The sequence below is a fragment of the Xiphophorus hellerii genome, chromosome 19, assembly GCF_003331165.1.
Source record: "Xiphophorus hellerii strain 12219 chromosome 19, Xiphophorus_hellerii-4.1, whole genome shotgun sequence".
Taxonomy (NCBI): Eukaryota; Metazoa; Chordata; class Actinopteri; order Cyprinodontiformes; family Poeciliidae; genus Xiphophorus; species Xiphophorus hellerii.
Genome location: NC_045690.1, coordinates 16,783,982 through 16,811,481, shown reverse-complemented (window position 1 = coordinate 16,811,481; position 27,500 = coordinate 16,783,982). Strand labels below are relative to the sequence as shown.

Sequence of the window (27,500 nt, the reverse complement as noted above, 5' to 3'; positions counted from 1 at the left end):
GGAAATCTATCTTTCATTAATCATTCCTTTAGATATACTTATTTGTGTACATGTTTAGTGCCTAGCAAAATTATTCATACCGTTGATCTATCCAATTTCAGTGTACTTTACTGAGTTTGTATGTGATAGACCAACATGAAGTAATAAAGTGAGAGGAATATATCTGTGTAGCTGGAGATAGGCACCAGCAACCCTCCCGACCCCATTAGGGACAAAGGGTGAACAGAAGATGGATGGATGGATTTTTTTTTGTTGTTTTTGTTTTTCTCTTGTACTAAATATAATGCTGAAATTGTGCCATGCATTCAGCCAATACTCAGTAAATATTTTGTTAACCACATTTTGTTGGCATTACAACTGCAACGTTTGTACTGTTTCCTTCAACTTTGCACATGTTCGTACTGAACTTTTTGTTCTTCAGTTTGGTTGGAAAATATCTGTGAACATTAATTTTCAAACCTTTTCACAAATTCTGTCAAATGTAGTTGTGGACTTCACCTGGACCATTCTAACACATTAAGAACTATTGATCTAAACTATTCTATTGTGGCTGTGACTCTATGTATAGGGTCATCCTGCTGGAAAATGAAGCTCCGCCCAAGTGTCAAGTCCTTTGCCGCCTCTGAGTCTATATTTTTAATTTCCATTAATAACATTAATAATACCCTTCAGTTTTTTTTATTTTATGTGTAAAAATATAAAAAAGGTGTGCATATTTATTTAAAGTACTGCAACTATTCATTCCTCCTTTTCTACCTTTTTATAAGACTCTTGACATGTAATCATATTGAACATGCCACCATCTGACTTTGTGTTGTAGCTTTAGAATGTGCAGCTGGAATGCAATGAGCTACATATCAAAACCCCCAACTGGGTCAGAGTCCTGTCGACACTTCCTAAGGTAAAGAAAATACAGTGTAAAATAATTAATTGAATTGTCATCTGTATGAACAGTTCTTGCTTTCTGTACCCTATAATTTCAACCTCTCTCTCCCCCTTCCCCTCACCACCTTTTCCCATCTTTTTTTTTCTAAACAGCAATTAATCTCATTTTTAGTCCAATTTTCAGCCCTCTGCTAGTGTCAGAGTGAGTCCCCTGTTTTGTTCCTATTTGGCTTGGTTCCTCTGCATAGTCATTAAGGGCCCAATTAATGTCACCCTTTAGCTGAAGAGTGCTCATTTTTATTGGGGAGCTGACAGTCACCGCCATGAGTGCCGCAGTGTAATATGCATTAATTGCCCCGTAACACTGGTAATTACCAGTTCTTCAAGCCTCTCAGTAAACTGTCATGCCCAGACACGACTTCTTTGAAATAGATTACTCATTAGGGGGACCTGCCCTGTTTTCCGATGGGGGCTCGCTGGGTTGGCATAAAGACGAAAAAAATCTGGTGCTTGAACAAATAGTTGCCAAAAGCAATTTCCTATTACAACTTCCCTGTGACGGCTTTTTGCTTCCTGGCCCTCTTTCTTCCTCTGCTCCCCCATATCCCCCCACCCCACTATCAATTTTTTTTTAGCCATCACTTTGGGTGAGAGTCAGAAGTAGTCAGATTCATCAAAATCTTTGAGTATAGCTTCCTTGCTTGTCCTACTTTTACTTCTTTGAAGTGGCACATGTTGTACCTTTTATTTTTTACCTTCTAAAACCCAAGAATAAAGCAGTGTTGAAAGCCCCTTTTCTTGAAAACAAGTCTCTGTTGATTAGAAATTTCTTGTTCAAATATTGATAATAACAGTTTGTAATAAACTGACTTGTAAATAGAAATGGATGTTAAAATAAATTTTTCGTGAACTTGCAGTCGATATTAAGGGTCTACACATTTATTGTAAAATTTCTGTCATTTATAAAGAAACAAATATAAATTCAGAGCTGTTTTAAGGTGACCTATAACCTTTACAACCTAACTGAAAACCAACTTGAAATATTTTTGAGAAAAAAATTAAATAATGTGATTTTATTAACGTGCGCATGTCTGGTTTTCTGGAGCTATTCCAAAAGTTAAATATTCTGCTAAAGCCATCTGTTTATTGATTGAAGTGTTTGCTCTGGGTCATTTTTTGCTGAACCATAAAGTTTCTCTCCTTTTTAGCATAAACCTGATAGATTTATGTTAACGGTGATTCATATTTGTAGTCATTCACAATGCGTCCCTCTTCACAACAAAGAGTGATGCTCCTTCCACCATGCCTGATTGTAGTTATTTTGTTTTGATGTGCACAGTTTTAGCACCAAGCTCATCTTTTAGAACTATGATTAACACCTCAACAGTGTTTTTGTAAAAAAAAAAAAAACATTCTTTAACAAGACAGAAGCAGTTTCTTTTATTAAACCACATAACACAGACTTACAAAGAATATGGAAGTTTATCACTTCTACTAGACAACCAGTAGTTGTCAGAAATGCCTCTTATAATTAGATTGAGGGGTGAAAGGGTACATGCAGTTGTTGGTAAGGTCACTGTTGTCAACTTGCTAATTCTTCACTAAATAAGACATTATAAAAAGGGAGGCCTAATTAAACATGGTTAACAGTGATATGTCTTATACATACAGGTGTTGGAATGATTTATTTGCTAGTGAAGTAATATTTAGATAAGACAACATCTTTCTGAAGACGCCATGTGCACACATGGCCGATTCTCCTGTGTTCCCCGAGGTTGTGTTTTTTTAGGGTATTCTTCTGTCGTTATCCATTTACCATAGCAATGAGGGGAACAGATTTTGAAGACCAGGAAAAAAGCCCTCTCGCACTCAAATACACAAAGAGAAATCACAGGCACACATACACACACAGAGCTTCACAAAGGTGTTGCTTTTGTTTTATCTCCCTTATAGCACCTGCTTCAGGCAATCTGCTCCCACTCGTCTCAAATGAATTTTGTCACGGCCTTTCAGATTCTCATTCGGCAATGTGCTAATGAAAGGAGATGGTACAATTTGAAGTGACCCGCTTGCAGCAAGCAGTGCACAGCTGAGAGCAAGGGATGGGGACACACCCCTGCTTGATACGAGAAGCAAGTCAACCGTCCACTGATATACCCATTACCCTTCTCATTAATACCCTGCAGACCCCCGTGTGTGAGCTTGTGCGTCTCTGCGCTCTTATGCGTGCATTTATCTGTTTGTGTTGGTTGAGCACTTATCGAATTGTTTATGACAGGCATAATTGGGCTAATTGAAGACATTAAGATTACCTGTCAGCTGTGTGTATCCAGACTCCCTATCTGTCTGACAACTTCTGACAAGTGAGGGACCCCGTAGCATCCGTGATGATGGAGCATTCCCAGGCCATAACAAGGAGGGTAGGGGCCACTCTAATTTAATGTGGAAAGTATCCACCATCCCATGTGTGGGTGTGTCGGGGTGTGTGTGTGGCAGTGTGCTAAGTATAAGTGAGAGTTGGCCAGGCTAATGGAGTCCCCTTTGGCAATGTGACAGAACGATGAGGCAGTCTTGAGGGAAGAGTGAGAGAGGTCTTCAAATGTTTATAGACATGAGAGGGAAGGTGCTTAGGGTGACAGGTCGCACAGTGAATGATAAGAGAGGAGCACCAACGTCTGTGTGTCTCTCAGATTGTTTAGAATGGTGTTTATTTGTGACGTCTTTACTTCTTGAGCAGTGAAAGATGAAACTGTAGCAACAGTTTGCAACTAAAGCAAGCTGTCAACTCATTTTAAATATTACCGTAACACATGTTGTAAATGATTATTTTAGTAATTGAGTAATCCAGCCATAATTCTGATGATTAATCAAGTAATCAAATTAAAGGTTTTTCCATTCTATAGTAGCTACTCAAGCTAGTTAAAGAAGCATATGAAAGAGAAATGCTGGTTAAAAAAAATAAACAATTCCGTTCACTTTTAAAAAAAAATAAAACGTTAAAATCCAATATGATTCAGGCATCGATTTTAGTCTCAAGTTAAGAAGTATGAAAAGACCTTTCCAAACAACCAGTTTTTTTATTCCAAGCAAGAAAAAGACTGTTGTCTTGTTTCAGCAAATTTGGAGTTGGTACATAGGGACAGGTGAGGAGAGAGGGCGGCTGTGTCAATCTGTACAGCCGCTGGAGAGAACTCTTGTTACACTTAACCTTTCTCTCAATAATTGGAGATGCCTTGCAAAAACATAATGCTGAGCAACTTTAGCAGTGTTAGCATAGCCACTTAAAATCTTAGTACACTATGATCCTAGTAACCAGCCCATTTCTGGTTTGTTATGTTTCACGAAGAGCTGAGCAATGAACTATTAGATTGTGAGCGGTTAGAACCTAACCATATTTCACACTATTGTTAGATAAATTATGTACCTCGAAGTTATTCGATCTAGCCTTTTTATTCTTTTTTTGTCAACACTCTAGAGTCCAAAATGGGTTGTACTACAGCTTCTCTCTCTGCAGCATTGTTAGCTCATGTTTTAGTTTCCGTCTGAAAGTGAGAGAGATGCTTCCATTTTTTTATATGAAAATGATGAAAATGCTTTTCTCCAATAAACCTATAACCAAGTAGTCTGTCACAGCAACTACACCCTGTTACTAATACCAAGCTGCTGCAAACTCCACAGAAAATTGTAACTGTAATAGATTTCACAGACTTTTGTGTTTCCTTTCCTCTGGGATAATAAAAAGAGACAGCACAGGTTGGGATTAAAGCCTTGTGTTCTACTTATAAACTCTGAAATATATTAATTTTAAAGTGAAAAGAGGTTTGTAGCATTAACAGGAATTTAATAAATAAAATCTGAGATATGTATCCCAGAGGAGTATAAACCATACAAACAGTGCAGCATAGAATTTCTTATAAATCAGGTTGCTTTTATTGATCATACAAGCAACACTTTGTAGAATCCAAAGTGCTGTTCTCTGAATCGTCTAGAATATTTAAATGTGACCAAGGCTAAGTCCTATCTTCATGGGCTTAAGGTACGTGTCTGTGCATATTTGTATCAGTTCACTTTCCCTCCCTTTCTTTCCTCCCCACTCGCATCTCCTGTGTGGGCATTGTGTGGGGCTTTGCAGTGTCATCGCAATGACAGATCAACGCTGTCAGCCCAGGAGATCCTTCTGTTTGTTTGTTCTACTCCAAAAGGGGTTAAACTGTCAAGTTGACAACTCACGAGACCCTTAGACTCTGCCCCACTGCCTCTCCATGGTTCCCTCCCGTCCACCTTCATCCCCAAACGAGTGAAAATCAATACCAGATTGCCTGAGGACCGCTGTTTGGTGTGGGTCTGACCCTTAGATGTCCCCCACTCTGCTTCTTTCATTACATGTAGCTCAGTATTTAACTTCCATCCTGATCCCTTGCCTAATTAGTTTCGATAAGCTCCGAGTCGCTCCGTTCTTCCCTCCTTCCCTATCTCTCTGTCCCTCTCCTTCTTTCTTACCTGTGCGTTCACACACAAACATACCAAACACAACAGGCATTTTGCTTCCTTGCCCTTGGAAAGGACCTCTCCGGGAGGAGCACAAATCCCAGCACACACACAAAAGCCCTTTGCTTTTCTTGTGGAGAGATTATTGACGTGTTTGCTTAGTAAATTTCTAAAAACGACAATAAAATTAGATTTGCTCTCCAGATTTTCAGTGAAAACACTGGGGCTAGCCTATGTTGTCCAAAGCTAATGGTGTCCTGCAGCGGGCCTTTTGGCAGGACTAGACTCTTGCTTCTGTTGGCCACTCATTGCTATACATTTGTCAAAGAGCAATTGATATCCAGTAAAACACTCCGATTGGCTCCTTAAATTTCTTCATACTAACAATAACTTAACAAAAAGAGATACGTAAGTCGGATAATACCTAAGACGAAGTATTTCTTTTTGTTCTCTACAGGGGGTCTGTCTGTATGTGTGTATTTACCTACCACCCAGATGTCTAGGTGCCGCCACTGCGCCGGCTGCTTGAACACTGACAAGCCCCAACGACATGTTAGCCCTCCTGCTCTGCTCCCCCCAGGGGGCTAAAATTACCCTTAGGAATGTAAACAAACTGCCGAGTAAGCACACAGATTTCTGCGGACCTTCGCTTCCAAACTCAACCCGGGCAGATGCAGCCTGGACACACAGACCAAAATGGGTTTGCAGGAAACCTCTAGTGAGTTTTGGCTGATTTACTGAAACGAGAACAGAGAGTACATCATATGCACATACAAGGATTCTCTTTAGTTTGTTTCTTGTCTGTTTTAGCGAAAAGATAGCCTTCCTCAACAGTTCATTATTTGTGCAGAATAGCCTTAAGCTGTTGAGTCTGGGTGAAGAAGTTCAGTGGGCCGGGCGCTGACATGTTGATTTAGTGGTGGTAATACGACTGCACTTCCAAAGGTGCTGACTTGGATGAAAGCCAGGCCTCTCTCTTTTTCTTTTTTTTCTTTCTCTCTCTTTCTCTCTGGGAGACATTAGAGACCTGACTCTAATTTTGGGGCAGAGTTGTTCTCATGGATGCCGGGGTCAGAAGGCCTACACAGCCAACATTCACACCTGCCCTACTGTGACTTTTAATTCTGGCTGCACTGAGATGATTGTAGATTAAAGCCAGGGGATAAAAAGGGAGGAATAAGTTAATTAAAGAATTTGCATTGATTTTAAAATGGTTATTTCTAAACTGTTCTTATCAGGGATTTTATGTAAACATTTCTGTCTCAAATGGGACATTTTTTTTCATTCTGTGACTTTGCCTTTATTTTACCGTCTCTCGTTTCTTATTTTTCTTTATTTATATATATATATATATATATATATATATATTTATATATATATATATATATATATATATAATTTTACTTTTGTTTATGTCGCCATTCTCCCTTTGCCTGTTACTGCACTGCTGGTCCACTTGAATTTCCCCACTGAAAGATAATAAAATAATAAAACCTTTTTTAAATTATTAATCATAAAATGTGTACATGTCCTTCACAAAGTAACTTCCTGCTCCATTTGTGACTTGGTCCAATTTTGATCAGTGGCGCTGAATCTGTGGCTTGCATGTGTGTGGAAGGTCCACATCCTATGACCTCACGTATAAACATGATATCCATACATATAAACACTTTACTCTGCTGGACGCATCAGATTTGCAGGCGCCCGGTCAGGCTGACGCTGCCCTAGCGAGGCCAGATAAGGTTACAGTACAAACTGTTGTTGATTAGGGCCATGCCTGTAGCAGTGGGGGAACATCCTAAATTGAAAACACATTAGCAGCTAGGGTTAAGGGCAAGATTAGGCCCAGGACCGTGCAGGGGCGAGGAGCAGCAGCAGACACAAAATGGCCGTCCCTCTGCTTTCCTTTGACTGTGTTTCCCCAAGAGACAGGTGGCAATTATCGGCTAGGGCTGCTGGGAGTTCACAATAACAGGTTAAAGGAGCATGTATCCCCCTGACGATGCGGTCCTCTGACAGGGCTGCCTCTAACCCCCCCTAGCCGGCTCACCCACCAGCGTGGGGAGCTTCCCGTCTCGAAGTAGAATATTCAGACATGTGGCTCCATCAAAGGCCAGAAGGACTCCCTGGGCAAAGATCTACATTATTGCCGTGGACTATGTTTGACTTTAGAAACTAAAAACATTGAAAGCAGCCTAAGCTCTATATTCTTGGTTTTACTTTTTCTTTGTAATATATTTAAGGTCTTCTGGGTGTAACATAGTTATTCTAATTAATATTGCCATCTACTCTTAATGAATACCCACTAAGTGTTTTGTAGTTGAAGAGATCAAGCCATTGTCAAGATCTGAAGGTTCTTTACTGAGGATGGAGAGTCAATATCACGAGATCAAATGTGTAATGACTATATGAATGTTAACCTCTGCTAGAAGTTATATGGCTTACAACATCCAAATATTAATGAATTTGTAAATTGACATCCATTGCTGAAGTATACCGTTTAAAATGTACACATTGAAATGTTATTTATTTATCCTTGAGGTAAAATTTTTCATATATATATATTTTTTGTTTTTGTTGGGTTTTTTTTGTTTCACTTTTCTGATTTTTATTGGTTAAAAAGTTCAAAAAACACGGCTGATTTCCTTCCACATTACCACTGTGCATTGCCTCGTGTCAAACTGTAATTTGATTTGGATTGAATATTTTGGCTGTAATGTGAAGTATAAACTGTGTATTGTTTACAAATAGTCCAGGATTGCACTTTTTGAACAATGTGTTGTACATTAACTTCAAACAAACTTTTTTTTACATATGCTCTTCTGAGTATTTGGATATGTGTTATGCCTTCTTTCCCTTTTGGTCAAACTTTTGAACGCTTGCCAAAGCCCAAAACCAGATCCCACCCTGTTTGCTTTTCTCCATTTCCATGACAGACCAGAGAGTGTCAGAATACATTTCACCATGACGCAGTAGATCTGAGAAGGGACCAGGCCACATTACACACACAGAAAACACTTGTCCCTCAGATACACACTGCTAATGTGTTAGGCGACATGCTCAGTTAAGAGACTTAACGAGCTCAAAACACTGATCGGAGCTCCTCCCTGTGACTGGAGGATGTTTAGAAAGCATGGCAGCAATATTTGCGGTCCTTTTACAACCCAAACGGAGACCTGATCCGGGGTTTTTCCATCTTACTTTTATACTTTCAAAATAAAGTCTGTCATTATGTTTATCAACTCTGTTACTTAATCATGTATAACTGAAGCAATCAGTCAGCTGTCAGATTGTGTGAGGGTGTGTGAGTAAGGCGATAAGCTTTTGGTTAATTTGAGAAGGTGGTTGAGGTGATTGGAGCGTTTGGGGGGAGTGAGGTCAGAGAAAGTGATACTGATTGCGGGAGATAAAATCTTTGATAGCGCTGAGTGGTCATTGGAGAAGATACACATTAGGTAACAGTTATTATCACATTTGCATAGATACTATGCTAAATAATTAAGCAGAAACTATATAAATTAGTTGGTGAAATGTGTATTATATATGACTTAAGAAGGTCTGCTGACCTAAGTATCCAAATTAATCAACAGACTTATGTATCTGTAAAGTTCTGTAATTTCAGGAAACATTTACGCTCATCAACTTTTAAAAAAGCTTTAGAATAGAAATGTTGAGTTCCTTAATTGATCCTGAATTTATCAGTATCCTGTCAAATAATTTTAAAATGAAGATGAACACACCCACACACAGTTTGATCATAATGCTTATTTTGGTAGTAGCAAGTTTTTTTTTTATTCCAAAATCTCTCTTGCATTTGAATACTGGAGGATACTTTAATGCTTTGCTGCAAAAGTAAAGCTGCTTTCTTCACCAGCAGAAGGACAGGTTTGTACCAATCTGACAGGGGTCAAATTGTCATATAATCACCTGTTATTCCCATTTGGTAGAGTAAAATATTACCAACTTATCCAAACAAGGCACATAATTGCACAACCACACCTACTGAAAACTCATTAACATTTTAATGTTAGCCTTTCAGAACCACTAAGACATTCGGGATTTCTGCCGTTTTTCAGAATTGTATGTAATTTGATTTAATTTTTTTTTTGCCTGAGTTACTCCGACCATCCTACTTCTCATCCATCAAGCCATTTGTTACTCTATTGGTTGTTCTCAAAGTCCATCTGTCCATCCTTCCAATCTCTTTCTGTGTTTTCCTCCATCAGGCAATCCATCTATCTTTCAATCTGTTCATCAAATAGATGGATCTGTGAAGTGTGGTCCAACTATTCATCCAATCATGTGTTCATCCATTCACTAATCATTTCATCCATCTTCATGGTCTGTAGTTTTTGCAGGCTTTATACTTTAAACCTGCTCTTGAAAATTGAGAGTACCGAGAATTTAACTTCATAAAGTATTAAATTTTGTCTTAGAAAATGTGTTGGAACTCGTCTTCTACTGTCTTAAAGTCGTTTTAGTGAGATGCCTGAGAGAGCAGAGTTATGTGAGTTTTGCCCTCCTGAAAAGAAGAAAAAATGCAACTTTATCCCTCCTCCATTTCTTACTGCACACAGTCAGCTGACTGAAACTAGGTTCATATATATTTTCTTTAATTCCAAGAAAGGAAACAATTCAGCTCCATCCACAAAAATATGAACAAGTCGTATTAGGGTAACACTCTTTGAAAGCAATAGTTGAGAAGCTATTGGCGGCATGCCTCATGAGCAGATAGAAAAACGGAAAAAAGGTATGTTGCACACCTAAATACAACTGGTCTTTGTTCTATCTTTTTAAGTCCATGTTTAAAGTGCTAATTAATAAGAAATGCTTTTTGTAGTTAGCCTTTTAACTGTAATAATGCTATTTTAGCAGCAGTATGAAGCTGAGATTTTATTCAAGCTTATATATTGTGCGAATCTCTAAGCAGTCTATCCCTAAAGTACATGTACCGTATTATGGTCTGCTTTCCAAGTGCCAGCCATGTCCTGCCCTCATTTCAACCTGATTATGGATCATGCATAGGTCTTGGTGATTGCAGCATACAGGTGAGGACTACCAGTCTGCTTTGTTTGTTTTATAGCATACGTGATCTGCACTGAACTTGTTCACAAAGAATAAGCAGGGAGTGTGAAGAAGAAAGGAGGCTTCTATTCTTAGCTGGAGTCATGTTAATACCTTGACTGTGGGAGGTGAACTCTGCTGTTCAATTCCTGTTATTTATGGTGAGTAGGTTGTATAGTTTGCAGCAAGGGATTATTTACCTCCCTGTGCCTTGGTGCCCCTCTGGGCAAAGTCAGCCTTTAAATACCCGATTTGTGCACAAAAGCTTTACTTATCAGGGGTGTCATCGTTGTCCAGCAGGCTGAGTTGTTACAAACAGCTACTGTAAGGCCATTAAAATACACAATGCGTTGGATTTACAGCGATTAGCTGCAGGGGACGAATCACCTGGCATACAAGCCCCGGATCACCGACATATTCTGAAATTCCACACAAAACTAATATATCATACAACCATTATCCAGCCCTGGAAATGCACTCCCAGTGGGTGACCTCTAAAGAGCAGGGCATTTGTCACCAAGACACATTTGCTTTGTCTTTTTCTATGTACACAGTTGTCTCATTTTCAAGACAGGCTTGTTTTCACCCACTGTTTTTCCACCTGATCGGTTTCAGTTCTGTCTGTTTCAAAAGTTTCTGATTTTTTTTTCTTTTTTTTTTCCAGCAAAACAAAATGAATACAAAAAAAGAAATTAAAATAATATAGGGCTGATATTTAGTAGCACTTCAGAGGCTGTATCTTGTGCCTTGATGTATGGAGGCTGGAAACAAAGGGGTCTTTATGGAGAGACCTCAGAGACGCAGAGTTCACCCCCAGATGGAGGCTTGTACTGTCTAAATCATTTCTGGGGTGTTTGTTTAAAGTGACTGTGTAGTATGCCAGAAGAGGAAGGTTTTTTTTTTTTACAGTTGCATGTAAATTCATCTTGATTTCACCAATGAATTATTTCCTGAAATCTATTTTAGAATTTGTTGCCTGTTTTATTCTTTTTCCCTCACAAAATTCAGCATATTGAAACAAAGTTACTTCTTCTAATATTGTTTCGAATCAAGTGTCAACTCTACCTTTAATTTAATATTAGGTCCTTCTATGTCCATTTGCACATTTCTAACTTCTACCCTCATTTTCCACTTATGCCTTGCTTCCAACATTTTCATTTCATATTTGTAGCAAACCATTTAATTCCAATCTATTTAAATTTTTACTATTTATCCATTTACTTTTTGGTAAATACTGTCAGTAGTTCATTGTCAAAGTTGGCACAAACAGTCTCCTAGGTGACGTCTCCATTTTGCACCCAAAAAGTTTGCAGTGAAACATCCAGAAGGTTTAAAATAACAAAGGGGCAAAATGGCCAGCACCAATAAGCACCACATTCAGAACTGTAAAATGTAGGTACTGCAAAATAACTGCTGAGGGAGTTATGTGTTGTTGCACAAGCAAGATGCAAGTTATGATACCTAGGCAACAAATAGGTTTTCTAGCTTGTGGTCAGTTTCTTTGCTCATTTGCCACTTTGTATGTTTGAAGTTTTGGTCTCTTAGCACCAGACAGGTTTAGAGTTAAAAGCAATACAATTGTCATGGGTCCACTTGGAAAAGATCATTCATCTCCTCTTGCATATTTTTGGGACTCTCTGAATGTGCTTTGACGGCTAATTAGTTAATATAATTGTTTGTGATCTACTATAATGCATATTCTAAAACGTGGTTTTGTTACTCCTATAAATATGAGCTTTTTTATTTTTTGTATTTTGCGCTTAGTGATAGGTCTTAATAGCTGCCTGACCAGACATGGCTTATTACCTAAATTAAACGGATGTAGTTTTTAAAATGAATGTAGTCAAATGTAATGTTGACTCTTAAAAACTCCTTCTGAGATAACTGGAGCATTTTTCAAATTCAATTTATCTTATGGCTAAAAGATGATATATAATTTGATGAAAGATGAAGAGTATTTTTCTAATGTATAATGCTTATACAAATAGGATTATTAGGTTTTTTTAAAATTTTTATTCACATTTTTCTGTTGCATTGTACAGGACATAGATCAAATGGAAGGTGGGGCATGAATTGATTTATCGTGATCAAATTTTTCAGATCACAAAAAAACAATAATTTGACAAAAGTGCACACTTTTGAGATCCATTGTTTATAAAAATTGAAACCTCAAATTGGGACAACACTCAAATACTAACTTTTGCCATGCATGTGTTTATCCTACTTTTTGGTTTAATACATGGGTCAAATTATTTAAAACACTCTCCACTCGTTAGTTAATGTATTGCAATTTTTACCACCCTTCTATGCAAGTATTGCATTTATGCCATGCACATTTAAGATTCAGAGGTCGTCTGAGAGGTTGGCTCTGTCTGATGCTTTGCTTCACTGCATTCTGCATGTGTGCACTGGCACTAATAACGCCTGCCTCCTCACCATTCAAGAGTTTTTGTTCCAGTGTGCTCTCATTAAGCTGCTACTGTAAACTGCTTGGCACCTGCTTAAAATGTGACCACCAGCCGCTCATTAACTCTACAGAAAGCTCGGTTGGCAGCAGCGATCCACGCCCAGGCTTGTCAAGTGGCTTTCTGGCTGAAATTAGCTGCATTTCACAAACAATTTCCCCATCTCCTTACGTAGCCGGGTGTTTATTGGAAGATGGCCTGTCTCACTTAGAGGTCACATGTAATGAGCACATGCCAGGTTAAGGAAAGTTAGCTTACATAATAGACCCATCATTTGCCTACAAATTAAAACTGAACTTTATTTTTTACTTCCACTGGTGTTGGACCTTCAAAGAGTCTATATGCTCTTGCAGTAGTAGTATATAAAGCATTATTGTGTACATTTCTAGCTGCTTTTTCCAACTCATGGATGCTGTTTTGAATCCTCTCTGTTGTAGTTATCAGGCTGCTGTTGTCTTTCCCGTCTGACCCTCCCACTCTGTTGTTGTTTCTTTTTCATGTGTAAGATTTTTGCCTCAAGGTCCCCATAGTATTGACTTGTATTAATGCTGAGCAGGTTTCAGACTCCATTTATTTTCTTTACGCTATGGAAAGGCCTTGGTGGCATGGCTCCCCTGTGTTTATAATTTTGCTAGTTTCAATTTGTACTTGGCCTCCCCTGACAGACCCAGGACATGATGTATCGTGCACCACCGCCTTATCTGTTGATGTACAGTTTTAACCTTTTCAGAGGGTTTGCCCCTCTCCACTCAGTTGAGAGCAGTCACCCTTTTCTCCTCTGCTCTGCCTCGCCTCCCCGTCCAGAGCACAGGAAAGCATGCATGCAGCATGGCGGCCGAATGAAAAGAAGTCATCACCTTAATGTAAATGTTTACATTGTGTCTCCATAACATTTCCATATTAAGAATTGGTGTCCGTGTGCAGCAGCGGACCATGGAAATGATGGGAGTTTGGGGGCTTTAAGCTTTGTGTAGTGCTGAGAGGCTGAGCTGCGTGTGTGTATGGGTGTGTGTGACATTGTGGTGAACTTGGAGTGTGCATCTGCAGGCTTTCTGCAGGGCTGTTTGCTCCTAGATACAGCACCGTAAATCACACACTGTAAAGCGTAGGATGCAGGGATAGAGTGCAGAAGCATGTACTGCTGCAAGGGCCAATGCGGAGGGAGGGGTGTGTGTATAGTCGCATATTTTCGTGTACATGTCTGTCTCCACAGAAGTGCTGTATGTAAAACATGCACCGCCTCAAGGCCCAGTCAACACAGCACAGCACACGTATCCCACACGTCAGACCAAAAAATTTTATTTTACATTTTCAGAATCTTGTTTTTTTCTTCTTCTTTTTAAAGGCAGCCATTAAGGTATTTACAATAATTTCACGTAACCATACAAGAGACAAAGTTCCCAAAATCACTATCAAAGTAAAAAAATAAAAAAATAAAAAACATTCATGTGTTGAAGTAAAATTTCACCGTGGAATGATTGATCACATGTCCAAGGTTTTATGTACTTTACCTTGGAACTGAACTTCCACTGCTCTCCATGGCCCCTTGGCTGGCTTCCTCTCCGGGTCTCCAGAGGCTCCACAGCATTGTTAACTGTCTGAGGATGGAGTATCTGGGACTGGAGCTCTGTCAGCCCCCACAATCTGGTATTGCACAAGGGAGGCGAAGTGCTCAGAGTCGAACGCCAACATGTTTTTATGCATGGCAGTAATGTTTAAAGAGTATGTATGATCTATGTATGTCTTGAAAAAAAGTATTCCTGCGCCTTGAACTTTTTCACATTTTGTCACATTACTGCCACAGACTTCACTGCATTATATTGGGATTTTATGTGATGGAAATAAAGTAGTGCTTAAACGAAGTGGAAGGAAAAGAATCCATGGTTTTTATTATTTTTTACTGTTTTAAAAAGGGAAAGAACATCACATTTGACCTTCACGTTATTTTATTGGCATTATGAGCCAACTTGGATCTATGTAGGGTCAAAAATTTGAGAATGAAAAAAGACACCCACATGTACACACTCTATGGAGAAGAAGGTGTACAGATGGAACCATCGAGATTGTACTTCGAAAATTTAGAGGAAAAAAATACATACGTTCATCTCATGCTTTACAAGAAAAAAAAACTGAACATGTGATGAAAATAATAAAGTACAGATCCAAACTAGTTCAGAACCTGTTTGTAAATACTGAAACAGGTGCTTGTGTTTTAGACACTTACCAATTATAGACTATTTCATTTTGATCTGTCACATACAATTCTAGATTTGTAAGTGTAATATGAATTTAAATTCATATTACACTTACAATTTATAGGTAGAAATACTTTTGCAGATTTCTGTAAGTGATGCAGGTAAGAGCAATACTTATAGCTAAAAAAAAGTATTCCTGCGCCTTGAATTTACCTTAAATAAACTCACTGAAGAATTGATCGTTTTCCAGATAAATACATCTCATTTCTTAAAATAAATTACAGCTTAGATACTTGTAAAAAATATAATAGAATTGAAAAATGCAAGAAATTTAAAAAAAACCCAGTATACATCTTTACTGGTTGGCAAGATATTTGTTGCAATAAAGTGCATCACTTATAGACAGCTAGGTTTTTTAAATTATTTTTAAAGCTGACTTTTTATTTGCCGAAGGCATCTGATGATGACAGGCAGAGGTCTGGTTAAATATTATGGTTTTTACAGAATATTATTTCAGTGTCATTGTACTAGACAGATTTTCATCTTTCACTTAGTGTGGATGGTGACGGCGCCTGGATAGCGATTAAAGACAAATACTTACGCCACCGTAGCTCCTCCAGATCCAAATCACTTGTTTGTTCAATCTTTTATTAATGTTAGCTAACTATGACGTTTCTGTAATTAATAACCAAAACTATTGGACATAAATAGGATTAAATGTTTCTTGTAGGGAAAAAAACAATGACACATTTGTTTTGTTTGTTTTACAGGTTTGGCCCAGGCCTTGTGATCTACTGGTATGGTTTCATAGAGGAGCTGGACTGCCAGAGGGACAGAGGTATCCTACTTAAAGACTGTTTCCCTACAGACATCATTACACTCTGTCACGCCACCGAGCTAGAGCAAATGTCTGAAAGCCAGAAGGAGGACAAAGAGTGAGAGAAGTTCAGAACCGGGGAGGAAAAAAAAAATCCCCCAGAAATGAAGACATCCCATTGAAAGGAACAAAAGACGTGGAGCAGTGAGGTGTTGGGAAGAACAGGAACACTGAACTATGCAGGGCAAGATTCCTACTGTAGATCCGGAAGCAATTAGGCTTTCCTGCAACGTGATGCAGCTGGCAAGAATCTGCCCTGAACTCCACCTGACCCCCTTTCTCCATCTGTATCTGTCTTTCTTCCTCCCATTCATTGCGCCAACCTCGCAAGACACACAACGGCATTCTGGATATCTGACGGTGCACAGCCCAATTCGGCTTGTGGTCAACACCTGGCCCTTGGATGGCCTCTCGCAGTGGATAGCCAGGGCCGAGGCAGGACACAAGACCCTCTCTTATCGCACCCCAAGCCCTGGCCTTTGTCACTCCTTCCGCCTCTGTTCCACTGGGCAGATAAGAGCGGTGCGGTCTGGGGGCTGGGTGGGCGCCTGTCTCTCACCTGCGTCACTCGGTGCCCTCTCAGTCACTCTGCAGGGGGGTAAACAGGATCATTTCTGATTAGGGTTGCCCTCACAATGACCCTTCATACATGTTTATTTCTGTACATTGTTTTAAAACTCTTCTATATACAGTTGGCAACTTTTTGGTTAATAATCATATAGCTTCAGCTAATTATATTGTCATCCAACTGAAAATACTTTTCCAAAGTGATTTGTTTTACGGCTTCTGATCATTTTAATTTACTTGCAAATCAAAAAGAATAGAATCGTATGTAGTGTTTGAGATCCTGATGATTTTACATAAAAACTAATTGAATAAACATTTTTATTATTATTATTTCAGTTTTTTGGTGCTATCTTACTAATTAGCAATGACTAATTGTAAGTTATCAAAAGTTCCTGTTTTTTTAAGTCTGTTTTCAAATTATAACATTAAGGGAAAACAACATTGTTTTATTGACTTTAAGTGGGAAGTTTGTACAAAAATATATTACATATAACTGGGTAGCACATTTTTAGTTTCCACATAATAACTTTTTTGGAGAACCAAAAATGTTTCCAACACTTGTGGGAGCAAATGATGATATATTATGTAAACTAACTTCTGGTTTGAAGGGAAGATGTGTCAGCATTTCTTTCAGCCAGCTGAGCAGCAGTGTGCATGCAACATGTGATTAGAAGGGCTGCGCTGCAAAGCTCTATGCTGCAAGCAGCTGGAGATTTCTTTTTTTGATCTCTTTAAAATTATTTTAACCACAGAAACAATATCACTGTAAATTCTTTTGAAACTGTAACTTTTTAAAACATTCCTAGTCTGGTACTGGTAACCCAACCTATGAGCATAACATTGGTTTATGTGAAATAATCCCAGGAAAAGACTAAATATTTCCAACAAAAAAAAGAAAAAAGAATTGAATGACTCATTTTACTCTGAAGTCAAACTTGGGTGTTCTGAGCAAAGCCATTGAAAGTTTATTTTGCAAGGTTCACACAACGCAACACAATGTAACGCATAAAAAAGGGGGAAGTAAAAGGTTGCTTCTTAAATCAACACATTAAAAATATTTTTTTAGAGATTTTATTTCTATCTTCACTTAGATAAATACAGCCATTCATTTTGTGTTTCAGAATTTGTGTCCCTCCTTCCCAACTTGTTTGTCTTTGTTTAACCAAATTTCTTTGTCAGGTGTAAAGTCTGTATCATCTCTTTGGTTATGTGACTGCCTGCCAATTAACCACAACACTTGATTACCATGTAAAGTCTGGTGACCATTTAGTGACCGTCTGTTGCTCATCTTTATAACTCGAGAACTCTTCATAAGCGGCTGAGAGAACACACACAGCTGGGCTCTGGGAACCTGAACATAAAGTTGAGTGATGCTTTCAGAGACAGAAATGCATTGCCTACAGGAGGTCTCGGTTCTCCGCATTATGGCACACAAAAACGATAGGAGAGAGGGAAATCAAAGGGTGAGGGACCTTATGTGAGAGGAAAATCATTCCCCTTGTTCAAACTGCAGGACTGAACCAAATACACAAGAGAGGTTGTTGTTTTCTGTTGGTAGTTTGCAAATGTCACCTGCTATGCTGCTGAAAGTTCATCTAAACTGCAACTCGTGATAAAATAAGGCAATAGTAATTCTGAAGTCTTCATTACACGGTCAAATTTGACACTGAAAAGCAAGTTCTCAACCTGAGTAAAAATAGGTGTTCTTATTTCTGCAGGCATGAACTGTTCACGCAGCTAGAAAGTTATGGTATGTGGGGGTTAAATATCCCTAAAGTGTTGCTTGATTTGTTACCCTTAAACCTCTAACCCTCAGCCGGCTCTCTTCTAGGCCTTGATCCCTCCATGAGGAGACCACTGGGTCACCACGGGGTCGACAGGCAGCAGTGGCTTCCTCTGTCAGGCCCCACTCCCCCCTACCCCCATCTCACCCTTGTGGTGCAAAACAACTGTCCCCATGTGTCCAGTTAAACTCAACCCTATTGCCTGGCCATGGTATGCTCAGACATCAGTTTATGGCTCCTGTTGGACACAAAAACAGAGCTATTTTACACAGGGAGGAAGAAAAAAATCTCCATTGAACAAGAGCAGAATAAATGGAAAACAGCAGATTGAGTTCCTCTTAAGTTTCAAGCCTTCCTGTCATTGTTTTCCAAGATGGCTGTGGCAACAAAGAGTAGCTAGGATCAGCTCCTATAAATTAGGCTGTGCACATTAAATACAGCTTTTTTAAAAACCTACTTCAAAGGCAAGTGCCGACATCAAAGTCAGCTGACAAGATTTCCATGATGTCAATGCAAATATAGAAATAAATAGCTTCTATGTAATTATTTTTAAGAGCCAGATGTGTGTGTTTTTTGTGTTTTGTTTTCCTTTGCCCCCTGACTCCTACCACTTTTAGATTCATTGTTCCTGTCACAACAATAAGAATAACTCTCTTAGGCGCTTTCCAAGTAAGGTTGGTTTGGAGAGGCTGCTTCCTGGAGCATGAAAACACCCTAGATCTGGAGAAAGCTGATCTGAATAAAGCATCCAGAGAGAACCAAACTTGGAAGAAGTTTTGTTCAAAATTATTGTAGTGTCCCTAAAATAGAAAGTAAAGCTTAAATATTCCTAATATACTATTTTTTTATTTCCATACATGCAAATTTATCAGGAACATGGTACACTAATGTAAATTATATCACAAAGAGAAAAATGGTGTAAGAAAAATGCTGTTTGTGCACTTTATAAACCCATAGATTTACTAAATAAAATGATTAAGCCTTTCTATGCATCACTGAGCCTCATATTTAGTTGTATAACCACTATTTCACATCTGTTTCATGGACCACCTTCAAGCACCATGAAAAAGTTTTTCCAGCCCAGAACTACATTCCACAGTTCTTCCGCATTTCTCGGTTCTGCATCAGAAGCGGCATGTTTGATGTGACCTTACGGATTTTTTGTTGGGTTAACGTTCTGGGATTGGGTTGGCTAATCCTGTCTGGAACCAAGATGCTGGTTGTCGTCTTTTTTTGAAACGCCTTTTTCAAGAGCATTTTCTCTTCAGCATTAGAGAAGCAAGTCCTCTTCAGACATTGTGATGTACTTAGCCTGACCCATGGCATAAAACACATAAATGTCATGCTATGATCTAAAAAAAAAAAAAACATCCACCACAATCTTACTTTAATCAATCCATGAAATGTTGCACCTTTTCTCATTTGGCTAAACTGTAACCTATTCATTATAGGAGCTTCTGGGAACGTACGGCCATTTTATAGCACAATCAAGTAACTTTTACCTTCATTTACAAAAATACTGTACAAATAGAACATAAAAGAAACTTGACTTTATGATTGGCCTCTGTGTGCTTAAGAGTCCCCTGCTCTCTCTGACACTCTGCCTTCAGGATGTCATCACAACAATTCTCCTCCATTATGCTGTTTACAACCTTTTTTAGGAGCAATGGACTGAGAAGTAGGTCCTGTGATAAGCTCAGCAGATGCTCAGCTCTTCCAATAGTCTGAAGGAACTGAGTGGGGGAGTCACGGGGAAGAGCTGCTGGGAGGTGGATGCTCAGATTCAAAATGGTGTTGGTTTCTAGATTGGCATATTTTACTCAGATTTTCAGAGAAACTCGCCATACCCAGATTGCATAATATTTCCTGCCTTTGTCCTCTAATAACTCATCTGTTTTTATCAGTAAATTAACAGCATGCATATATTAACTGTTGCATCTGTTGGTTTTCTCCTACTCCACTGCACCTTCTCATAAATTGTTTGCCATGTAGAAAACCAGTGACTGATCTGGTTTGTGACATTAGACTATTATTCTGAACACAAATGTCTGCGAGCTTATCTCTTAATCATCTATGTGCGACTGAAAAAACAAAAGTGAATGCATGTTATGATATTGCATTTGAACAAAAATAGTCTCCTGCACTAACATGTTTCATTTTTTTCCCCCTCAAATTCTTAAATCTCTGCCTCCCATGTGTCAGATTAGTTTGATGCTGTCCACAGCATTCACCCTGTTTGGCCTACGCCTGCAGGCTATTGGAAGTCTGCTCTCCACTCAGATGTACAACTTGGCTCAATCTCCTCTAGATCCTGCTGTTTTATGCCTCTACGGTCAAGCTGTTAGACCTCTGAGACACTAAGCATGAGAAGAGAAGGACCGAACCACAGACTGAAGGGTTGGTTCTATCCCTGCAGCAGACCACCAAATGGGCTGCCTCCACGCTCCTGTGTTATTTATGTGGAGAGATCTCGGGCCTGTTCCTGCCTCAGGCAGCGTAGTGTTTTTAGTAGGGATCCTCTCAGCCTCTCCAAGCCAGCGAGACATCACAGAGTGAAAATAAATAAAAGTTCCCCACAAAGAGTTAGAGCCAAATTGAAATTAAAAAAATGTTCTTTTTCTTCCCCCTTTTTTGCTGGATGGAATAACAGCAGAGGGGAAAAAAGAAGTCTTTGCTCAGAGTTGAAAGAGATGCAAAGCGTTTTTGTTTTTATTTTTAGGAGGCTTTATCCCGCAATCAGAGCCCGGTATTCAAAAACAACAATAGATCGTGAGAAAGATTTTGAAAATGGGGAGGGGGGGGACTTGGGGCTAATTTTAAATGGCTAAGCAGTGAAGGTTTGATTGACAGGATGGAGGACAGATGGTATGTTTAAAGGAAACTGAACAACTATGACATAAATCCACTCAGAATAGCAGGGGGAGGGAAAGGGAAGAGAGTTTACTTTCCACTGACTCAGTGGCTGGGCCGAGCAAGCACTGTAATCACTAAGAGCCTAAAAATGAAGAAATGAAATCTGTAATGTAAATACCCCTGAAACAATAGTTGTGATGTTGATTTGACATTGCATCACATGAACTCGGGACCTCCATATTGAAATAACCCATATTTGACAGCTTCAAGTGAACAGTCATTTGAGTGAGCTTCAAGTAAAAAGTAGTTTTCCTGTTGAAATAAACATCTTGACAATGGAAACCTAAGGAGTGTTGAAGAGAAACATTGTGACTGCGTTCCTGCTAATAATCCATGAGCGCAAAACTCCAGTTTGATACCAAAAACACTTTCTTTCAAATAAAGGGCCTTGCAAATGTCGACACAATACCTTAAACTTTTCACATCACGGCCTCAAACTTAGATGATTTTTAATTTTTTTTTAGATGTTATGGACCAACAAGAAGTAGCGAATCGTTTTTTTTGTTTTGTTTTGTTTTGTTTTTTTTGTCATGCATTGGCATTCTGCCTCCTCTGATACCCCTAAAGAAAATACAGTGCAACCAAATGTCTTTAAAAGTCATGTAATTAGTAAAAGGTGTTTGAGAGAGGAAAATGAAAACCATTTATGTTTTTTCCTCCCACTACAAAATGACACTTGTGTATGTCTTTAACATAAAATACCATTAATAAACTATGAAGTTTGTAGTCATGACATGGTAAAATGTAAAAAAAACCACTGCACTCCTGCAGCATTTATCTCAATAAATGGATGGAGGAATATCGAGCATTTGTGGTTGGAGGGTTCCTGCTTTAGCATTGACCAGCAGAAAGGTCAACCCCCCTGGTGGCATTTGGTGTGTGACCCAGAAAGCGCGTCATCGCCTGCTGCCAGGAAGGCTTGGTAACATGCACAGGATCAGGTATGAGCCAGCAGGGTAGAGGAGCAAGAGACGGCACTGAGACGGGATCGTGACATTTGGAAGAAAACAGAGATGAAATGGTTTTCAAATGGCAGGAGACAAAATTCAAGTCCAAACTAATTTTGGCTCATCCTTTGCTCTGTGTCCAACTGGTCTACTGATGGCTTGATGTACGTTGTCCAAGCTTATTAGAAAATAAATGTAAGTAGTTAGATCTACTGTGTCTCCAAACTTTACACTTCAGTGTGTTCATTAGATCAGTTGAATCGGTCTGAGGCCCTTCACGGCCTCTCGGCTTTCTTCAGTGTTGCCCCATATTTAGCTCCATCCATCTTCCCATCAACTCCAACCAGCTTCACTGTTTTCTTAAAAGCCGGATTGAAATCAGTGTTTTTTTTGGTCGCCACATTCTCTCTGAGCTGTAGACTTCTACAGCTCCTCCAGACTTACCATGGACCTCTTGGTTATTTCTCCAACTAATGCACTCCCTACACAGCCTCTGTTTATGTGAACCACCATGTTTTGGTTGGTTTGTCCCATGCCCTCCTCCATTTTTTTTTTTTTTTGATGAGACGCCCAAAGCTTGTGAAACTTTCTAACCTCTGCCTGATGCAGCGTGGTCACTGATGTTCCGTAGCAGAGGCCTTCAGGAACCAGATTTTTTTTAATACTGAGATTGCTGTATGTGTTGTGGAATGCATGAACCACATTGTGATTGATTCACACCGAGGATAAAGCTTGAATCCAAAGCATTATCAGAGCAACTACTACAGATGATAATAGCAGGCTTGGCCCGGCACACTGAGCTAGCCCTACACTCAGTCAGAATCATGCTTGTATTTGTCAAAACAAACCTTGCGATTATGTCTCTTAATGCAACAAATCCAGCTTTGTCATTGTATCGCACAGATCAGAGGACTTCTCTAGTATGTGGACTCGACTTAATTGTGGACATATTTGAAAGAGGTGATGTGACTCTGTGCTTTATTCACTTGTTGCCACAGGTAGCAAAATATTATGGGAATCAGGGGATTAGAGCAGTGGTTTTATGTGAAAAGTTCCTTGGGTATTTTTTTAGGTTTTCGTTGGTGGATTGCCACAATCATTTCTTTAGCATGAGGAAGAATGGGACATATTGTGAAATATTCAGCTTATTTTCGCCTTAAAACACTAAACTGTGTTTCTTGAACGTGGCTACAGTCCCACCGTGTTCTGACATGTTTGGTCCCAGGTAAATGTGGACGTCCATCCAAACACACATCCTGCATGCGGCTGGTAGGGGGTCAGCATGAAGGGGATCAATACCACGGCTCATTTTTGCAATCCTGGTGAAGTCATGTTGCTGGAGGGTGGATTATTGCTCCGTTAACCTGTTGCTGCATGAAAGCAACAATCACTGTCAGTTAGTGACAAACTGATGACGCAGCATTTTGTTTTAAGCAAACTTCAAGAGATGCTTTGAATCCCGCCGTTCTGTGACCTCAGGACATCACTTTAGTGACGACATCTCAATCCCACAGGGATCATCACCCGGTCACAGAAAACAGGAAAGAGTGAATGGAAGCGATGGGATGTTGTCATTCAAATGGAATGGATCACTTGAACTGCATTGCAGGGTTGTAATGACCCTGTGTATGGGAACTGTAATGTGGTTTTCCCACTGGGTTTGAGGAGAAACTCTATGCCGGGCTATTCAGGTGCGCAATAAAGTGCTTTTCACTTTCTGAGGACTTCCTGTCTCCAGTGGCGTTCTCCATTAACTCCTCGCAGACAGACAAGAGGCTTCCCATTGGCCAGGACGCTCTTTATCGCAGCAGTTATTCCCCCCAGGTATGGCCCTACCTGGCCTGCAGATAAGATAGGGAGCCGGCTGCCTGTCATTACTGGCAGATGAAGGCTATCAGAGTATTGACAACACTTTACACCCCCCTGTTGAGAAACAAACTTGGACTTGTGAGTTTGGTACACACTGGGGTTTTATTGTGTAGAGGCAACCAAATAGTCTGACGTCACAGCTTCCCTTCCTCCTCCTGCTCTTCAGTTGACTACTATTTATTCCCAGCAGCTGTAGTGATGTGCTAAAAAAGTTCTTGACACCGGTTCTTGCTTTTCATCACTGAAGCTTCCATTGCTAACAGGGACACAGGGCTGTTCTCTCTCTCTCTCTCTCTCTCTCTCTCTCTCTCTCTGTTTCTTTCTGTCATATCCTGCTGAAATTCCCACATGCTGAATTTATCAGATAAATTACAGAATGTCACGCAGGAAATCTTTCACATAAATCTCCACATCATCAAGTCGACTGCGCCTTCAAGCACCTGTGAAGGGCAGATTCAAAAGGCTGAAGAATAAACAAATGAATAAAGTCATCACAAATATATGTATTAATATTAATATTTTAATATTTCTCTTTTTTAGTTCCCCCAAAGGGGGAATGTATATATATATATATATATATAACGACTGACTCTTCAAATATTTCTTCATTTAGTATTCTTGAAATTCAACGCAGAAAATACACACAATTTTATTTATAGTCATTACTATATGATTCAAAGGCAGATTACCTTATCTATTATTTTATATTTTTACTCCGACAAATCAGACCAGTATGTTATTACAATGGGTCACCTGTGTCTCCATCCCTCTGACAGAAGTCTTTTGCTTAACTTGTCTTCGTTTTCTTTCTTTTTCCAGTATGGACCTGTATGCCATTACACTGTTTTGAAAAATAAGGAGAGGTTTTAACTGCCACCCGAGACGATAATGGTTACCGGTTCTATACTTTGAGTCAGAATCTTCAAGTGGGCTGTGATTAATGATGGCAGCAGAGTTAGTCGGGCCCTCCAGGCCCCCTCTCTCTTTCACGTCTCCTCGGTCTAAACACTGAGATCCGGGTGAGATGCTGCGGTTCTGTCTTATTAATTGCTAATTTCTCTCTGTGTCACACCGCACACGCGCAGAGAAAAGGGGGCGTCGGGCAACAAGTCCCCCCGGTGCGCAGCATAATATTGACCCCACAATCCGTCTCTATTGATTTCACCATCAGCCTGGACTCCTGACGCATGCATAAGGAGGTTTATACCTGTGAGTAAATATAAGACGATTGGTCGCGTTCGCTGCAGTCATCGCCTCAGAAGTGGAGAGGAAAAAATTGATAAATTTACCAGGGTGCAAACATGATTGCCTTCTTGATTTTGTTCTTTCTATAAACAAATGGACTCTGGTCTCCAGAAGGGGTCGCCATCATGTAAAAGCAGTGCGCCCATGGGTGCGTTAAGGATGGGAGGGGGTCTCTCCTTCTCTCTTGCTTCAGCAACATCAGATCGGAGTTATTAATTAATGAATCTGAGGCGCGCATCGTGCCTTCACAAATGTGCGCATTAATCAACAGCCCGGAGCGGTTTTTATATATTTAAATATATATTTTTCTTTTTTTTCTTTGGGGGGCTCTGAAATCCACAGACTGTGAGCGGGTCCCTCAGCCTCTCAGTCCTCTCCTGTTATTTACAGTCCGTGTGAAATGTCTCACTTTGCTGCCCTCGGCTACCGCGAGATATGTCCACTTTCTTTTCTCAAAGCTCTCAAAAAAAATAAAATAAAATAAAAATAAAATAACCCAGGTAAATTAAAGAATAAGAAAATCAACTTACAGGAACACAAGCCATAAATTAAAGGGATCGATATATATTCGCCGCTGCAACTGTCTCCTAATGGGAATAATGTTGGATTTGTTTGGGGGTGATGGGGGGTTAGGGAGGGTCTTCTCCGGCCACATAAAGCGCGATTATTTCAGCGGAAGAAAAAAGAAAGCGCTCAAACATTGACGAGCTGGAGGCCATTGTAACAAGGCGCTGGGAAAAAGGCAACGTAATGAGAAAATGTGGGCCCGGGGCTCGCCTAATTAAATCTTAACTGATTGAAATAACGCTTTGAATACCTCAAGGCTTGACTAAACTCCGGCTATTTCCCTTTTTATTGCGCTTTATTTATTCTGCCTCTCTTTTTTTTCTTTCTTTTTCTTCTTCTTCTGCAGCTTCAGGACTGGCCGCCGCAATCTCAAGCGTCCAACTCTAAATCCCTGATGCGAAGTTATTTGATTCATTATCATTTTAACATCATTAGGAATTTGTTGTTTTTTTTAGGCCTTGATGTCCGCAAAGGACGGTGCAGTCACTGAAACTGAAGGATAAAAAATAATGATAATAATAATAACAATAAAAGGCCTTTTTTTAATCTCAACTGTAAATATTTTCCACTTGTTTAACGGAGTTTTTTCAATTTTACAAATGTTAGCAGTAATTTAATCATTTTATGCTAAGCTTAAGTATTGGAGAGTTTCTTCTTGGAAATGAAAATAAGGATAAATTTGCATTAAAAAAAATTAATGGAATAAAATGCATTAGCAAAAGGCCAGAGGAGAGAAATGAGTGACGGCTGTGCATGCACGCACGCATACATGCGTTCAAGTGAACGCGTGTTTCTCCCTCCATTGTCTGAGAAGGAAAAAATATATATATATCATAAATGATAAATAGATAATGGAGCTGTCTCCTGCAGACGCGCTCATCAGTGGTAAATGGGGGCTGGCGCGGGGCACCGCGGAGAATTAAGGCGAAAGAGTTTGCAACATTCCTGCAGGGTGTAAGTTGTTGACGATTAACACACACACAACCACACACACACACACCCTAAGGGATTCAAGAAGAGAGTTACAGCCTTTATGGGATAAGGAGAAAAAAAAGTCAGAAATCAATTTTATTTTTATTTTTTGTGGTCTGGTTTAATTTGATGATTTTTATATTCTATACTCCAGCTGTTGCTTTCTTATGATCATGTGTTATTTCTCATTTAGAAGACAAACAAAATGATATTTAAATCAAAAAAATAAGCTAAACATTGCAGCGGTTAACTTTTCTTACTGCTTCTTCTATTTTGATTTGGCTTACAATCGCACAAGATGGGGATTTATATGTCCTCCATCCACCAACCATTTGAAAAATACCAACAAGGGAAATTTTCTTCAGGCTGATAAGTAAAATGCTCCATTTCAGGTCTAATTCTTTGTTTATTCCTTTGGCCCGTTGGAAGGGTAAACTTTGGAGAGCCTCAAAGCAAAACTCACCAACTTGATCAAATTTACCCAGTTTATTTATTTTCCCTCATATCGTGACTGTGAAATCAGCCCTTTCTCCTATTTTGAAAGAAAAAAACACACTACAAAAAGCATTTTGTTTCCGTTAAAAAAAAAATCAAAAGTTCAAGTTAAGATGCTGTTTATAATAAAGAGAAGTAGAAAACTAGAGGGAGAGAAAATAAATAAA

General features: G+C 39.3%; 1 protein-coding gene across 3 annotated transcripts in view; it reads left to right on the top strand.

Moving 5' to 3' along the window:
* Positions 1-19,309, top strand: part of cdin1 (CDAN1 interacting nuclease 1) — a 67,757-nt gene extending 48,448 nt beyond the window's left edge. For 2 of the 3 annotated variants that reach the window (XM_032547921.1, XM_032547920.1), the window contains exons 12-13: positions 821-901; positions 15,868-19,309. In XM_032547921.1, coding sequence (XP_032403812.1) covers positions 821-901; positions 15,868-16,036 — 250 coding nt within the window. In that variant the 3' untranslated portion in view covers positions 16,037-19,309. The remainder of the gene's footprint in view (positions 1-820; positions 902-15,867) is intronic. The other variant, XM_032547922.1, reaches the window with a different exon arrangement.
* Positions 19,310-27,500: the final 8,191 nt, after the last annotated feature.